This window comes from Sinocyclocheilus grahami, unplaced genomic scaffold (assembly GCF_001515645.1).
Source record: "Sinocyclocheilus grahami isolate Dianchi unplaced genomic scaffold, SAMN03320097.WGS_v1.1 scaffold174.1, whole genome shotgun sequence".
NCBI lineage: Eukaryota > Metazoa > Chordata > Actinopteri > Cypriniformes > Cyprinidae > Sinocyclocheilus > Sinocyclocheilus grahami.
The window spans coordinates 715,732-734,501 of NW_015505353.1; the positions used below are offsets into that span (position 1 = coordinate 715,732).

An 18,770-nucleotide genomic window follows, 5' to 3' on the forward strand; every position below is an offset into this window, starting at 1 on the left:
ATTCTCTGGGTGACACATTTGGCTATTTATGCAAAAAGAGTTAGATACTTTTGGATTTATATGGCTTAATATTTCCAATAGTTTGCACAGATATCCTGCCTTTTGAATGAAAATGAAAAAGAATTGCAGTAATTGAGGAAAGCAAAACTAGCAGATGGAGGCTCAGAATATTCAGTATGGGACCACTGGGAAATCAAAACATGCCAATTTGAGTGAGAGGATACTCTCAAATAGGGCAACTAACAAGGGGTTTGATACTGCAACTCCCCAAAGCGGCTTCAAATGGAGATTGAGATTATTGTGCAAACACTGCATATTTCAGCCCTTTCCCTTCTTGTTTCGTTTCCCCTCAAGCCCCATGTGTCCACACGTATAATCACTCAGTAATTGAGCTGAAAAGAGTAAATCTTTGATTCCCACTAGAAATTGGGCATTTATTTCTAAGTCTGAAAACCCCGTGAAATGCTTGGAGAGCGCTTGTGTGTACAGGAGAGAGAAAAAAATATGCAAATCTGCTTAAACTGCGTCTATCTGCCGATGTTTCACTCTGCTTTGCAGGTACTCACAATGTCGCAGTTGTCATGATTGCTGTAATTTACATAGAATACGTACAGGGACTGCACTAAGATCCTCCAAGAAAAAAAATAAAAGAAAAAGAGGAAGGGCTGGATCAATGCTACAGAATCGGTCCTGAGAAGCCAGATATACAGGCTTTACGGAAAAGCGGTAAATCCACAAGTTATTTGCCCATTTTGGCACCAGAGAGAGAAAGTGTTTCCTGTTTACCAGCAGGTTTTGAGTCTGGAAACATCGATCTCATTTACATACTGCACAGAAAAGGCGCTGCATTCAAAGAACAACAAAGGCAAAAATGGACAATGAACATACAAATATTTCAAGTAGCTAAAATAAAGCCCATAAAGTAGAAGTACAAAATTAGTTCACATCCAAAGTTGAATCAAATTAATTGTTGGTTGTAGGAAAAGAGAAAAACACACACATGACCAAATGGAGAAAAGCATTAATCAAGAAATGCTTCAGGTTTTATTTTACAATTTAGGGACAAAAACATTTTTTTTTCTTTTTAATTAAGGGAACTGATGGGACTTTTCACAAAGGCATGATAAAACATTGAAATGCATTTCATGTTTTGCATTGCTTGATTCCCTCTCATAATCCATGCATCAACAGCGATGCAACTCCTTTTGTCAATTCATATTTATCACATCAGAGAACTTAGTTCAACTAAAGGATGAATCGTGGTTCTACAGCACATATACTGCATATACATCTCTGTACATATTATTTCCTTTTCGTTTACTATATATAAAATGACAATATAAAAGAATGCACACCATACAAACAATGTTGAGCTGTGGCAATTGGCAAGATATGATGATGGAAATTTACACATCTTCACTGATCATTTAAATATATGTGCTGTATATAAGATTTCAATAAAGTCTTTACAGGTTGAAACCAAAGCGAAACCATAGAAAGAGAAATAGTGGTACCAAAGCATACGTTTCAAATTGCTACTGTATAAAATGATACTTAACAACAAAAAAACAATGATTATTAAAAACAAAGAAATGCCTTTGAAAAACCAAAGTGTATAATCATAGGCAGCCCGTCAAATTCTTCAATATCCTTTGAGGTTTAGAAGACTCAACAAAATCTACAATGCAGTTTTCACTTCAAAGAGTTGCAGTTTGATTTATGTCAAGCCAATATCTGAAAATCGGAGCTCAAATTAACAAAATAGCTGTCTCATTTTATACATATTCTCATAACATTCAACACTATGGAGTGCTTTAATGAAGTCAGTCTTTTTTGACGTATAGTAAGAGTTCAGTACAACGCAACTCGATCTATTCAGTTCTTTTGCCATTTTGTTTTAGACCATGCCCATGGATACCATGTTTGTTTCATTCCCAATTCAACAGAGTACAAATTGTAAATTCTGTTTGAATTAAGTCACTCAGAAAGAAAATAAAAAAGAAAACATGCACATAACCGACACATATCAGATAAATACAGTACAAAGCAGGAGATAGAAATCAAGAGACTAAAAAACGAGGAAAAAAAATCGAAACAGATCATGGTCCAATCAGGCAGTTTCATGACAGAAGTTGGACTGATTTTGAAGGCTCAGTTCAGGCGCAGTGCAGTACAGTGATGTAGTGCAATGATTCTCAATCCAGTCACTTCACTGCCACCAGCCTGCTTTCCTTAGGCTTTTTCTAACTTTTCCAGCTCAGTAACAAAGATCAGGTGGTCCTCCGGTGACTTTCCATGTGTTTTGCTTAGGTGCAGTTTCACTGCGTGCTTGCTGACAAAAGTCCTATTGCACAGTTTGCACTGAAACATGGAATTAGAGTCCTCCTCAGTCAAGCCAAGGGCACTAAATGTCTTATCTGTGATCATTTTAGTGACTGCTCGCTGGTCTCTTATGAGGTCTATTGATAACTTTGAGAGGTCCTTCAAGCTAAAGCCCAAGTGGGACTCTAAGTGGTTAATGTATGTGGATGGAGTTCTGAACTGGGAGGCACAATCACCACACAGAAACAGTGGCTGACCCGAGTCTATGTTCTTCAGAAACTTGGTTCCACCTGTCCGCCTGAGTTGGTACTTAACGTTCGCCAACCAGTGGGAGATGGAGGTCATGGAGAGACCTGTAAACTTACAAATATGTACACGCTCCTGAGGACCTAGGTCTGTAATGATGTACTTTCCATCAGGGGTTTCCCGGAGGCTGGATGCAAACTGAGCCTGAAGGACCAGCAGATGCTGAGGGTTCCAGTTTGATTGCCTGCCTTTCCTCTTCTGAACAGGCAAAAGATCCTCCAGGCCATCCTCAAAAGCACAGCCATCTGCATCCGACTTTTCGGATACAGAGGAAGGGGTTGACGACTTTGGCGTCAGGCGACCCGTGAGGTTCTTCACCATGTCAGAGATGTCCATTAGGGCATTCTCCCGAAGAGGAGATGAGACTGATTCGTTCAGCGTGGACAAGATGGGTCGGGTGCTGTTTGTGATGTTGCTGTTGCTGATAACAGTGGATGAACAATTGTTTGTGGGCCCATTGCCACTTTTGGTCTTTGTCAAGTCCATGGGCTGATCGTCGTCATTGTCATAATATCTGTTGATGGGCTCGACTTGCTTGACCTGAGCTGGATTGTACATGGGCTTTTCCATCATGTTGTTGCTGATCTTGTACAGCATTGCTAGTGGGTCTAGGAGTGGACTGACTGTTTTGGAGGCCTTACCCAAATGAGTGTTCATGATAGACTGCAATGCACTGAGGGGGTTAACTAAAGGCTGTTCTGGTGAGTGGTCAGTGATGATTCCAAAATTACTGCAACCATTGCTGACTTGCATTTTGAGGACATCTGTTCCATTCTTTAGAGGATTATCGGCATGGCTTTCTTTGTATTCTCTTTCCCGAACCGGAACGTGCTCTAGGTCTTTATCCACTGTGTCATTTTTTGTTGGCTTGCTAAGATCATCTGGTCTTGGCAGGTCCTTTCGGTCTTTGAGAACAGGAGAGGGTAATTCAGCAGTGAGATGTTTGGAGCCACGTTCAGTTGATTTTTCATCCCTGTCTTTCTTTGAAGGGATTTTTCCTGTTACTTTCTCCACCAACTCTTCCATGGCTAAGACATTGCTTTTATGGTTTGGAGGTGGTGATGGGCTGCTTGGAGAATGGATCAGAGTGCTGGAGTCAGAGGTCAAAGATTTCAAGCTGCTGGCGTTGAATGTTGGTTGAATCTGGACACTCTGGACAGCAGATATGGATGATTTCACAGACCCTTGGAGCTGGTAGGCGGCATGAATGCTGGGATATCCACCCCAGGTGGGCGTACCGGTCTGAGCCTTACTGATTGCACTGGAAACCGTATTTTCTAATGATTTGAGAATATCTAGTCCACCTTTAGGAGCCTCTTCAAGATCCTCTTCTCTTAGATATTTGTAATGGCTGGGTTTCTCTGTCTTTTCCACCTTCTCAGCAGGATCCTCTTTCTCTTGCTTGATTTTCTTCTCCCCAGGCTCCTCCACTTTTTCCTCTTCTGACTCCTTCCATTCATCCATGGCAGATGGATGTACTGGTGAATCAGGCTGGGACTTGATAGAGGGAGCCGGCAGACGTGTTGTTGTGGGTGGAAGAGGAATGGATTGGATTTTCTCTTCCACCACAGGGTCAAACACTAATTGCTTACCCTTTTTAGAGGCGGAGTTTGTGACTTTGAGAAAATGTCCAGTCACCATCATATGGGCTGTCAACTGCTGCAAGGTGTCATGGGAACTCCCACACTCCATACACTTAAGAATTTGAGCTTTTCGGGCCTCAAACTGCCAGGTATAACTCGCACCGTTTTGGTAGCCGTAGCGGTTATTAGCTGTGACATATGGGTTGGAAATCTTCTGATCTTTGGTGGGTGCAGTATCTGCCAGGGGAATGCCAGGGGTGCTTGAGATTGACTCAGGTGAGCATGGAGACATCAGGTCCTGGAACGCTCGTTTTTTGGTGGAGGGCACCAGCTTTGAGGCAAGAGCTGGCATTGGTTCTTTGAGAGGCACTTTCTGGTAGTGTTTAGTTTTGATCATGTGGACACTCAAGTCCTGTAGGGATTCGAACGAGTGGCCGCAATACATGCATTTCAGGACTTTCTGAGCATCTTCTTTGCCCTCCATCTCCATTAAGGAACGTTTCCGTGGCTTGGACCATTTCTTACCCTTTTCCTCCTCCTTGTCCTTGTTATCATCACGGTAATGGCCCGTTTCGTTCATGTGCACCGTGAGACCTACAAGCGTGTCATAGGCTGCACTACAGTCCTTGCATCTGAACTTGCTGGCACCCGTAAAGACAGGTCCATACAGCTTATTGTTTTGTCGGTACAGCTGCACTGTGCTGAAGAGACTTGGTTCAGGCATGAGGTGGTAGGGTGTATGCTGTAAGGTTTTAGCAAGAGCTGCTTGGTGCCAGTCATATGCAACACCCCCACTGTTAGCACCATTGATGGGTCCATTGTTGGCATTGTTTAATGTGGTGGCTTTTGTAGAATTGCTGCATGGCGTCACATTTGTCTTCATGTTAGCACTAGCGTTGCTGCGAGCTCCGCTGCTTGTAATGCTGCTTGCATGGCTGTTTGCAATGCTGTTTTTCCCCTTGTGGCTGCTTGGAGTACTGTTAGTGCTACTAGCGCTAACCTGCTTGCCTTTCATAATGTCCTTTGTGATACTCGACCAGGAAGCATCAGAAATCAGGTTTGCATAGACTGCTTTCATCTGTGCCAGGCTGTCCTGCAAAGATAGTCCAGTGTCTGTCTCCATGTCTTCAACCTCCTCTTTATCCTGGCCCTCTTTGGAGGAGGTGCTTTTGAAGTCAGCCAGGTGATCGCTGGTGTCGCTGAGGGGTGAGCCGTAGCCGGCGTCTGGGTTGGTGCCATTGCTGAGTGGAGAGTTCTGGTAGCTCAGCTGTTCATGGCCATCGTCTTCTTCATTGCACAGGTACTCTGCGTCCTGACCGTCTAAGGAGAGTCCGTCGTCCTGCAGGTGCTCCTCATCCATCTTAGCTGCCTTTAGCTCGTCCTCCGGCACATAGGCTGAGAAAACAAAACAAAGGGGAAAAAAACAGATGTTGAGACAAAAGAGCCCCCCAAATGTGCAACTTAACATGGATTGTTGAATAAGTAAATTCACTTTAAATGGAATAGGTGTAGAAAATGTATAATTGCACGTGTGCGTGCATGCCTACATAATGATCCTAAAGAGATTTTTTTTGTCAATAGTCCTGGCAGAGGACACAGGTTTGCAATTATAAAGTGGCAAACATCCATATCTTGACTATGATAGATAGCACCCTTCACTGCTGAGACTAACAAAGCTATCCTGTGTAACAGCTCAGCAAGGGTAAAGAGGGCAGAGGAGAGTCCTCCTTTGAAAATCAGTCCTCTAAAGCAAAAACGGTATCTAGAATTTTTTTTTAAAAACAGGTGAATTTTATAAGGACATGCTAAAGCCAAAATTGTAATGTCATGGAATTGTCCAAAAAAACTTTATATTATGAATATTAATATATCATTCAAAAAAAACAATTTACATCCAATATCACAAAATTTACTACCCACCCCTTTTGTTTACAAAAATGAACTTCACATGAACACCACCATATTGACTACTCTCTTGCTCTCTTTCTCATCCTCCTTTTCCCTGTAGTTAGAGGGCACAGACTGTGTGTGACATTGATCCAGTTCTCTCTTGCACTAGCCAAGCTAGACTCCTCTGAGTGTGAGATTGCGTCTGAGTTATTGCTAGGGATGCAGCACGGGGTGCAGCTTGCCTCAATGCTGTTGGCAGAGGCGATGGAAGTTCTTGCAGCGAGTCATGCTAAAATGCAAGTGGATATGGCATGTCATGTTGTCATGGTCCATGCTGTACTAACTCTCAGGGAGTCAAGTGAGTGTGCAGCAACAGGGGAAAAAGAGAGAGTGAGAGAAAAGACAGGAGGATACATAACCATCTTTAGTGCACCTTCCTTATAGTGATAGGCTGGTTAATTGGCCAGTATTTCATTACTGACAGAAAACTACGCCTGCTTGCAGGATTAAGCAGGATTTGTTTTTGCATCGGTCTCAAAATCTACTTCCAAATTGTCATTAACTTCCTTACCTAAAATATTTAATGTAAGGGTTTCAAGTTTTTTTTGGTCCATGCAACTAAAGTCAGTGTGGTCCATTGTTGTTTTGGAGCCAAATGACTTTCATTATTTGTACAAAAACTGTTGAAACATTCTTTAAAATATTTTCTTTTGGAAAAGTCAAGCGGGTTTGGAACGACATTAGGGTGAGTAAATTACATTTAAAATTTTGGGTGAACTATCCTTTAAATAAAGTGACTAGGGTAATTTCGGATTTCATGTTGATTTTAAATTGCTTTATATGTATATCTGTACTATATCGGCCACCTGCTCTGAAAACATTGGCATCGATGTCTTCCTCCCTTGTCAATATTTTGACCAAAAGAGTCCCAGCGGATTTATAAGAGCCAGTTAATCCATTGATTTTTAGTGAAAACAGCATCGGCCCAGAAGTGCCTGTTTCAGAAATACACATTTATGCTTATTTGTGCAAATACGGCTCTTTTTTGCTCTGCATATTACTGCTAAGTGCACATTTATTTCTCAAGGTATAAAAAAAAAAAAAAAAGAGGATACTGAAAATTGTTGCCTACGCCACACACCAGAAAATGCATATTTTCCTCAGCTAAATGTGTGGTAATAAGATGTACTGTCAGATGTATTACATGGGGGAAAAGGAACAGAACAATAATGTTCACAAATGTAAGGTTTCATGTTTCAGCCACAAAAAGCTCCTTCACTCTATTGTGTGCCGACAGAGCTATGACAGAAAAAACAGAGTGATAGCCCACTGTCGGCACCCACAGCTGCGAGACAAAAAGAGCGAGAGAGAGGGAGAGAGAGAATGCTACTCGTTTAATTCGCTTAATGAAAAGAGAATAAAGGTCCATGAGACCAAGTGCTTAATGAGGAGCGGTAGGATTAAATTCTTGTTTCATCAGCTGGTTTCGATCTGCAGTGGGAGATAAACAAAATGAGCTCTCCGTCATCGAAACACATCAAAGTACCTCTTTCGAGCGTGCTTGTGTGAGTGTGTGTGTGTGTGCGCGCATGCATCTTCACAGCGTGTCCAGCTATAAAAACGCCTCCTGTTTGCTTTGTGAGAGCGGTATTGTTACTATCAGCCATTTTGAACACAACACGAAAAGAAAAGCCACAACAACAGCCTGCACAACTTTGAAGGCAATAGGAAGAGACAGAGCACGAAAACACAGGAGCAGAAGAGGAGATGGAGGGAGTAAAGAGAAGAAAAAGAGACAGGCAGCGCAAGAAGAGTTGTTCCTTTATCTCAGCGAGCCACCAGGAGATGTCTGTCCGAGATGCCAAGATCCGTCTCAGTGGTTGAACCAGATGTGCTGTCAGCTTCAAACGGCGTGCAGCTGAGCACACGTAATCAGAATGGACTCCATACCTGATGTTTGTAAGGTGCCATTTACAGCTGCGTGGAGGAAGCTGTAGGGGCATGAACAGCTGGGAAACGTGGCGTTCCCGTTACTCGAATATTCTTAAAGGATGGCTTCTGATCCAAAGGAATCACTGATTCCACCCTGAGCTCTCTGATGTATTTCAATCCATCAATTCCTCTGAGAAATCAAGGCGGCGGCATAAAGCGAAAAGGATTTGGTGAAATAAACATTACGAACTGTCAAATAAATCACTTATCCAAATATCGCTTTAAAATAAATGTTCACGCCGAAACACAGTTCAGTGGATTGAAGCCCTGATAATTCCCTCAAGTCACTGCAGCATTTACGACAGCTTATCACGTTAAAACAAAGAGAGAAGTTTTTCATCTTTGCTGTAATTACAGAGAGTGAGACAGAGAAAAGTGAGATGGGGGGCGCAGAAGAAAGCTCGAACGAGAAGGCTTTTTTCGCAGAGAGATGGGCAGAACCTGACACTAAATCGAGCGCATCTCCTCAGCCCCTGACACCGTGTGGCATCTGACAGGCATGCGTGTTGGCATGTCACTGTCCTCGCATCAAGCCGTCAAACACGACTTGGCAATTTTTTGCCATCTACGTCAAAAAAAATAAATAAAAAAAACTAGCCCGCCAGACGATGGCTCCGACAGCTCACACTTAATAACCCAATCAGAAGTTTGCCTGCTGACATCTCTTATCGGGGGCCTGCTTTTAAACATCACGCCAAACAATGAGAGAGGGATTAAGAGGAGAGGGAGGGGGAGAGGGGCTTGTTGTGTTTGTCAGTCAAAAATAAGCCTGCATTGTACTGTCAGGAGAAAACGGCACGGATAAGTTGTTAAGAATACACACAATTAAGTGAATCAATAGTTGCTATAAAAAGACGATGCTTTTGATGTGGCGGGGAATGAGAAAGAGTTTGATTTACTGAGTGAAGCAGGCACTTTCTAGGGATAGCATACAAAACAAGGCCTGAAACTCTTTTTTCAACAAAATTAATCAAATTCAGGAGGCCAAAACAAAATATTACATTTTTGTTTCCAATTCATTAGATTCTAGTACACACCTAATTTACAAATATTTAAATATAAATATTATACATGTACACACACACTTACATGCCTTTCAGCTAATCATTTAAAACTACTTGACAATAATTATGGCACCTAATTAATATTTAGGCTGATAATATTTAGAATGTGCACACTCCCACTCAACACAATTTTAAGATCGTTCTTACGCCTGTGTGTGTTCTATCACACACAACACTCCAGTACGGACAGACAGAACAAAGGTGTGTATGTTCTTGAGTGCCCACCAACATCTAAAACGATCAGCCAGAGCACCGGGGCCTTGTGCCTGTGTGCATGTATGAGGTGTGCGAGATGTGAGGTGTGTGCGCGCCTATGTGTGTTGTGCAGGAGAGCGTGGCCATCTGTGTCCAGAGTGGAGCTGTCACTGTGGCTGCTGAGATCTCACTGAATTTAGACAGGTGACACAGCAACGGGACATGAGCAGGACATACACACACATACGCACACGAGCAGAGCTCACCGTCTCAGCCAACAAAGATCAGCCGCAGAGTGAACCTTCTTGCTACAGACACCCATGACACCGCGCACACACACAAACACAGTCAGTGCCAGCTCTTAGAAACACCGCCCACATACAAGCACTCGAGCATTGAGATTCGCATGCAGTTGCCCAACAAACAGCGGAGAATTAGCAAGCCGTGACTCTAGAAGAGATTGAATTGTTTCTGCAAGCAAAAATCAGAAAAAAACAAAAAACATTTAAGCTCTGTTTAATAATTATTTAGGGTTGAAATAACAGGAAATGAGTTGCAGACTGGATTCAAACTCTAATTTCCCATATGAACCGCAGAACACAATCCTAACAACTAAATCACATAAACATACATTCATTAACATATAACACTAAAGAACTTTCATAGCCATCTTGCTTACTTATGATGCTTCAAAACGTTGCCTACAGAGCTTGTTACGCATTGGAACAAAGTGATTTTGGAGGGCCAAAAACATCTGTTGTTCTTCAAAAATATATATTTTCTGCTGCTTCCCAGCGGTCTGCTGGACAAAACCAGGTCTGTCTGATTGAGCTGGCTGGTGCGCTTGAGACGTGTCAGGCCTAAGTGTTCAAGCTCGAATAGGGGAACAAGAATGCTCGTGGACAGAGCGCAGATGCTGAAGGCCTCTCCTTCCTCAACTGTCACTAACGTGGCCGACCGACGCCTCTCTCTCTCCCCCGCCTCCTTCCTCTTATTTATTTATTTTATCGAGGAGGAGAGGGGGCAATCACTACAGTCATTTGCACTACTAATGTCCAATTCTGCCTTCCCTCAGTCGGCTGATTTAGCTGGTCAGAGTGGTTTTGGAGTGTGCAGAGGAAAGCCACGCAGTTTACCCGACATTTTAATGGGAAAACTGGCAAGTCTTATTTGGCTGGCCAATGTGGTTTGTCACTGGGTCTCCATTACATGCCACTCAACTTTGATGCCTTTGGACAGGGTTGATCAAACCATGTCTTTTGACCTACGCAGCATGCTGAAGGCAGACAGGGAGAGAGATGGAGAGAGAAAGAGAAAAGGGGGGGGAGGGGGGCAGGACACTGAAGGCTGTAAATAAAATGACATTATTATTTCCTCTGTCCTATCATGTAGAAAAGCCAATTATGGTAATGCTCTGCATGTCAGTGAGAATGCAGCAATCTCTCGCTCTCTCCCTCTCCCCTTTTTCCAGGACAGTTAAAACAAGGCTTCGGTAGCATGATGCTGTCTGCCCCAGTCCACTTATGGCCTGCTGCAATCTGGCAGGGCTGTCTGTGAAACTGGCGAAGGCAACTGCGCCGCTTCTAGAAATGAATGCAGAATGTGTGCTACAACATATCAGAAAAAAGATAGACAGAGATAGACAATATGTTATGTAGGTGTAGTGATTTGTGGCGCTTTCTCAGACAAGTTACTGTAAAAAGAGTCCAAAATTAACATAAAAGAAAAAATCATTCAAAATGTGTATTTATCAGAAATGTGTTTTTTTTTCCTCTTGCATATTATGCATATTAGTTACAAACTATGCAGGTCATTACATAACTTCAGCATCATAGTATATATTTCTAATATATTAATTTGGTGGCATAATGCAGAAATCTTTGCATATAATTGACAAACTACGCTGGTTATTACATAACTTGCATCCTCATATGTCTAATAGATTCATTTGACTGCATAATGCATAAATTATTGAATATTAGTGACAAACTGTGCAGGTCATTACATAACTTGCATCCTAGTATATGTTTCTAATATATTCATTTAGTATTGATATATTCCATACGATTTGCAACATTCAATTAAAAAAAGGCATTTTTCTAAAAGTTATTTACTGAGGTAAAGGTCACAACTGATGTTTTTTTGGTTTTGGTTGGGTTGAATCACTTATGTCATTTCATCAGTGAGGGTCAGATTATCATTCTTATGATTTGATTTAAGCCATGTATTATGTTGCAGTTCCATGCAAGTAACTTTGTTTTAATTAATCTTCAATGCCAATTCTTACTCCCATTTGTCACTTGGCAAGTGTTAATTTTGGACCCTTCCTGTAAACCTTTTTTGCACTTACTTTCTTTATTCCGGTTATTATGAACTGTGAATAACGATCGTTGTTTCTATTCTGCGGACGCTCGTTGATTGATGGCTGCTGTTCGAAGTAATAAGGGCACTGCGGAGATGGACAGATTTCTGAGGGGGGTTTGGCTTGTAGATCTGACCCCCACCCTCTCTCTCTCTCTCTCTCTCTCTAGCCCAATGTGAACCTAAGAGAGGAGAAAAGCCTTCACATTTTTCACCATCTTCCACACAATCGTCCTCTTTGAGGACTTCCTTTGTGCTCTGTCTCCAGGCTTTTTTCATTCCTTTTCTCTGTGAGACACATCTAACTTTATTACAGACTAAACAAAAGAAGGCTTTGAAGTGCAGACGGGCGTTTTACACGGACCCTGCCCACCTCTCCGTATCCACTGACAGTGATTTGTGCTCCTGCAGACACTCTGGAGTAGGCTCTCTGAATTAATATCTGCTTTGCCTCTTTAAGCATCTCTTGTAAAAGGCTGGCCCAGCCCCCTCCCACCATCCTCCGTGTGGAATAGGCCACCATATGGCAGAATAGCTTCAGGCCCCTGATGAACTGGTGTGGCATTCCATTCTGCGCTCAAAATTCATCTTTTCGCTTTAGATACTTGCGGATGAGTATGGATGGAGGTATATAACTAGACCAACAGAAAACTCTATTAAAAAATACAGAGAATTACATCAAACAGAGAGGAGAACACAAGAATATATAGCCTGATAATTGTGCACTAATGACTGATATTTAACGACTTAAAATGTATTACTTCAGGAGTAATTTTAGTTCAAGTCTAACTACATTAAAATGACAAATTTTTCCTTGGCAACTAGCTGAAATAAAACAGTTTTTATAGTTGGTTTCAGTTGACGTTTATTTAATTTCAAGTACCAATTAGTTGTGTGTGTGTTTTAATGGTATTAATTTTAGTTTCAGTTTTAGTCTTATTTAAATATAATAACCCTGTCAAAGGTGTTCCTAAGTCCATAAGCCATTAAAAATGCTAAAATATCAAATTTGACTAATGCTTTCTGTATCTCTTCAAATAACAAAAGGAAAAAAAAAATCAGTTTTGATAAGTAGATGAACAATCTAAAATACTACCGTGTAAATTTTTCACCTCAACTTGCACTGACACACTACAAAATCACTCATTCACTCGCTAACACACACAGACGCGCACACACACGCTCCAATGTCAAGTCCATACTTATGCAAAGTGCGGCCTACTTTGTCATTTAATTTTTAAAAACCCTAAGGTCGTATAACACACTTTCCCTGTCATTTGCAAGTACATTAACTTGGTGGCCATGTGACAGCCAAATTATGCTAATGGGATGCTAAAATGGGTCATATAGACAGTGCATTTTACATTAGCTTCAAACAATAGGGAGGGAAGAGCAAAGCAGAGGTGACAGCAGCACCGGGGGAGTGAGACGGGGTCTGTCTCCTTTAGCCACCGTTACGTCCTCATTCAGAGCAGCCTGTGAATGGAGGTCTCACAGCCGCACAAACCACAACAAGGCGCTCACGTCCCATCATCCCCCAAGACTGCTGAACGCTGATATCAAAATGCTTGCTGAATAATGGAAGGGCTCAATTAACGGATTATTAACAGCAATTTACTTTACTTAGGTAATCCACCCTGCGAGAGTACGGTGAGGTCAGACATATTTTAAAGAGAGGAAGCACATGTGTGTAGCTAACGTTTGCTTGGCTACTTAAATATAGCATGAATAGCTGTGCTGCTTGTAGAAAAAAAGGAAGATAAACAAGTGGATAGCATAAACTAGCACACGTTACTGTAACACCCTCACTAGACCAGAGATATACGTAGCTCAAGAAAATATCTCCTCAATTTAACGAAGTTAACATCTTATCTTAAAAAAAGCCAACTAAAAGCAAAAGTACATTACTGAAAAAAAAAAAAAATTAATAAAACAAAATACACTTTTAAAAGGCATCTCCTTCAAATGTTTGCAAAGTACAAAATATGGATACTGAATAAAAAAAATCCAGCTTTTATTACTGAGCATTTGTCAGGTAAAGGGTGATTCTTCAGTTAGGAAGAATCATTGCCTACTTAATTTTTGAAAATAACTGAAAAAATTGAAATGACTTTTTTAAAATCTTAAATACTAACCTATTTGGTAAAGACATCTAAAAAAATCTAGTCATAGATCATAATGCAAAAAAAAAACAAAACTTTTATTCATATTTAAAAAAAAAAAAAAAAAAAGACTGATCAACAATTTTTATTTTACTGTCTTTGTAGATGTGCTCCCAAATGAAATAAAAAATATTAAGTTCTTTATAAAATTTTCCTGACTGTAACACTAACACTACAAGTGGAAGCTAAAACACAATCAAAATTGAAAATTAATTAAATTTTATTCAAAATAATTCAATTCTAGAAAATTATTTAATTCTCAAAAATGTGGAAAAAGCTATAAAACACATGATAAAAAAATTTATATATTTGAAAGCTACTGTAACATATCCTTTAAAACTAGAATCGTTGTAGTTTTTCTTTAAATTCATCCTAGGGGACAGAAAAGTTCCCTCAAGTGAAGAATCACCCCAAGACGTTTCCAGTCTAAGTGAAGCAGCTGTGCTGCATGTTGTTATTGTGCGAGCTCCACACAGTGAATTACGGAGAGCCGAGTAAACAAGGAGAGGCTAAACGAGTGCATGTGAGCTAATTAAACGGCACTCGTGATTGCTGAGTAACTGAAGGTGCCTCAATCTTCACCTGAATACTTCCACAAATAATTACCTTCTTGTAATTAGCACTGTTGATAGAGTGTTTGCATGCGACACACATCTGATACACACGTGTGTTTCAGTTGGAATTTAAGGAAAATATCAAATCAAATATTTGAATGGCTTGGCAAATGAATTAAATTGAGGTAAATTAATGTTTGTAAACAGACATTTCGTTTTATTGTTAATACATCCCATTCGCACGTATAATTAAAATGTGTTTTCGATAAGCAGGACTTGTGGTTCCCTTGAACTGAGGTGAAGAGCTATGCTAGCAGTCAGACGAGAGAAAAATGAATATAACAGGCCTGATTTCCAGGGGTTCTGCTTGATTCTGGTATCTGAGGCGGGAGAAGAAAAAAGCCTGCATGTGCGTTGCAATCAATAATGACTTCAATAAGTGATTTTCAAACCATCCATGCAGCTGTCTCTAATAATCTCTTCAGCTGTAAAATAAACACAAATATTTCATATTGTTTGTTTATCCTCAATCTCCTGCTGCTTGTTCCTGCATTGGAGTGTTTTTTTTTCTTTATACTTCTTGCGTTCTCCGGGGTTTTTTTCTCTATCCAGGTTTGGTCGTAGCGTTTGGTGGGCCGTCGTGCTGTCAGGTGCAGTCAATAAATCACCTTTCGCCATTGTCATAGAGGAACAGCCCAGCCGTGAGACAATGGCCATTATATCCTAAGCACTGCAGTCTTGTCCCCATCTGGCCCTTTAAGGGGAAACATTTCTTTCGGTTGAAAAAGCGCTTGCGTTTGGTCACACAGGTTCAAAATCTACCCTAATGCTGAGCTAAACCCGGAGGTTTGGAGTCCAAACATGCCGCCCGTATATAGCATCTCCCCAACACCGTGCCCTTGCTGAGAAACAGATAACACACCATCCACCCTGGTGCTCAGAGACACAACAATGTCAGAACAGACAGAGAACCCCCATGCGGAGGGAGCTATGAAGGAAACTGAGAGCAGGAGAAAGAGAGAGCGAGAAAACAAGGATGAAGGAAAGAATTGTGTTTTTTTTGTCTCTTTAAATCCCCCAGCACAGTCTCTCCACTAGGCCATCACCTAAGCCGAGTACCTGACAGAAAACTCGCCAGCCCAAACACACACACACACACACACACAGCAGCTGCTCCCATTGCCTAGCAACTACCAGTTGATAGATGATCCTAAATATGGATAATTACCATAAATCAGGCTGCTCTGAAAGAGAAAAGATGAAAAACAGTAGAGCCTGCAGTACAAACGCAGTGCGACCCTCATCAACACACTGCTGTCTTCCACAGCTCTTCCCTCATACTCTTTCTCCCTCATTCCTGTCACAGCTTCAGCTCTAAAAGACAACTTTACCTCTCGAAGGCCTCACATGTCAACACTGTAAACACTGTTGAGGAAACATGAGCATCTAAAAAACAAACTTTACATCTGAACCGTGGCTGAGTGGTTTGCGACCCATTGAGCCCTGTTCTCACGTCAGTAATCCGAGTTTGAATCTTACTTGTGACATTTCCCAAACCTGTTACTTTATTTATGAAAGTGGCAAAAAAGAAATCTAATTTAGCAGGAATGCGATACACGTGTTTGTTGATGTTGTCCTATTTATCACGAGTTAAAGACTGCCTGTCAAATCTGTGACTGAAATGCAGCTGTTTGGTAAGAGGTGGGTTGTTTGTAATCTAATCTGGTGTGAATCAGAGGAAAAACAGCCGTGAAGCAAGGCTCCGTTCAGCACCTGTGAGCGCAGCGAGGATAGCATCCAGTAATCGCTCGGTGTGATAAGTTCCTAACTTTGAGGGGTAAAATATGACTGCAGCAAAGTAAAAACAGGGTTTGATAGCAGATCATAGATTAAGGTCTAAACCATAACAAAAGTGATTGCGATGAGAGTACTTTGTCGAAAAAGTTTCTTGAAAGAGAACACTTCTGACAAATGGCCATAATCAACATGCGACTACAGAAAATAATTCATGTAAAAGGAAAAAAATCTACAGGAAGAATCCTGGAAGAGGGACAAAGAAAACAGCGAAGGGGAGGAGGGAAAAGAAGATGGTCAGCCGAAAGAGAGAGCAAGACCATGAAAGAAAGAAAGATCAACTACTAGTATTTAATAAAAAAAAAAGACAAAAAAAAAAAAGAACAAAGATAATGGCAAGACGTCACACAGAGGGACAAGAAAAAGGACAAGACCTCTCTCGGGCCGTGACCTCACCAGTTCAGTCTAGCTGAGTCTGGTTGCACAATTACCCATCAATCAAATGTACCAGTGCCGTCATCCCACCCCTCAGCTAACACACACATACATTCCCAGAGCCTGACCCTTCCCTGACCGGGAAACCCTGCACATGTGAGACAAATATGGGCAGCTGCCGTTTGGTGGAGATCCCTGGACGCACATGTATATACATACGGCGAAACCACTGAAAACCTGTAGGATGCAGACAAATATGGACAGTCAGTGTTCACTGGAGAGCCCCTTCACACATGTACACTCTGGAACTTTGCCTTTCAACATCCTGTAATGCTATAGGAGCACAGAATTAAAAACATTATTCCTGATTTCCTGTTTTATATGATCTGTGATGGAGGCCCCTGAGGGTCAGATCACTGTAAACTTTAGCAGCTCTCTGAAGACCAGACTGTTACTACTGGATATCAGGTTGCGCTCCAAAGAGCATTTCCAAGCTGGGGGAAAAGGGGCCGGTGTCATAAATAATGCTCCATACCATCCCATAAAATGTGTTGCTCTGCTCTACTGTCTACCTTTCACTGCCTAAACGACAAAAAAAAAAAAGTGTCTGATGTCATCCGTATTCTCTTGCTTGTTCGATTCACGCCTGCTCTGAGAAGGGCTTGTTGGTGTTGCGTTTGCCCTTGGTCTGCTCAGGGGCAACTACTGGCTCCTGCGTCAATGACATAAGTGAAGTAAGCAGGGAAAAATGGATGGACCAGTCATGGTATTTGCTGTGCCCCACACACACACACACACACACACACACACACACACACACACACACACACACACACACACACACACACACACACACACACACACACACAAACAAGCTCATCACGCGTAACGCAGTGCTGCACAAAACTCCGCACATGGTATTTGCTGTGCCCCACACACACACACACACACACACACACACACACACACACACACACACACACACACACACACACACACACAAAGTATTTTAAATTAATAGAAAATTGTTCATGGCAAAAGTAGAGCAACTGGTAGAGAGCATAGCGCTAGCAATGCAAGTTAATGGGTTTGATTACTAGGGAATAAACATATTAAACATTAAGATGCATATCTTGAATGCACTTGAAAACACTTTGGATAAATGTCAAATGTGTGGCAAATGTGGAATACTAATATAAATTATGCATTAATAAGTAACAACAACATTAGAAAAAATACTGAATTATATTAATTTTGTAAAAATCTAAAATGTTAAACTTCTAAAGACAAAAAAGTAGTAAATAAAATACAGCAGCGATACGACAAAATTGTGGAAAAGGACAATAATAATAATAATGAACGTGACGTGCTGTTTGAATGCTGAGTGGAGATGAATGACAGCTGCAGCAGAAGGAAGATGAGTTTCTGTAAACCTAAATTCTGTCCCTCACATTAAGATATGGAACGGCTTCAGATGATATAGCAGGGCTCCAGATTGCGACCATTTTTTCTGCCTGTGCAACTACATTTTTTGTGCGGTCGCACTGGCATGACCACCGCGTTGGTCAACTCATAAGCGCTGCAATTTCTGTTGCATATGAGAAACATCAAACGGCAAACAAATCTGAAAGCATAACGAAACGGCGCTTAGAGAGTATACTCGCCGCGTCAGCACGAGCACGAAGTTGCGTGCAGCAAAAACGACACGCATATTGAGGAAACGATGGATGGTTTTCAAGCGAAAGTCAAGTAAAAGACCGCTTCTTAAACCAGAGAAGCTGAACATGCACTGGTATTCTTGTGGGGGGAAAAACATGCAAGCACTGTCACCGTTAGTTTTACTTTTCATTTTTGAAAAACGTATCTTTGCTGTTTACCTCACATTACGCTATGGAGGCTCTCTTTTTATAACATTTATTTATTTGATTCCTCAGTGTTTGCTAAACGTTCTGTAATTTATTAGTCGGTATATAATACAGCATGTGGTGTGTGCCATGCCTCATCTTATTCGTTTTTTTGTTAATAAACGTTTTGTAAGCTAGTTTGTCATTGTATCTTACTGATTTATTGTTGTGCTTTTTAATTAAGAATAACAATGAATCCATCTTTTGT

At 41.2% G+C, this 18,770-nt stretch overlaps 1 protein-coding gene across 2 annotated transcripts in view; it reads right to left on the minus strand.

Annotated features, from left to right (window-relative positions):
* Positions 1-1,043: 1,043 nt before the first annotated feature.
* The window catches only part of LOC107593600 (teashirt homolog 1-like), a 37,248-nt gene continuing 19,521 nt past the window's right edge, over positions 1,044-18,770 (minus strand). For both annotated transcript variants that reach the window (XM_016283380.1, XM_016283379.1), the window contains one exon: positions 1,044-5,606. In XM_016283380.1, coding sequence (XP_016138866.1) covers positions 2,233-5,606 — 3,374 coding nt within the window. In that variant the 3' untranslated portion in view covers positions 1,044-2,232. The remainder of the gene's footprint in view (positions 5,607-18,770) is intronic.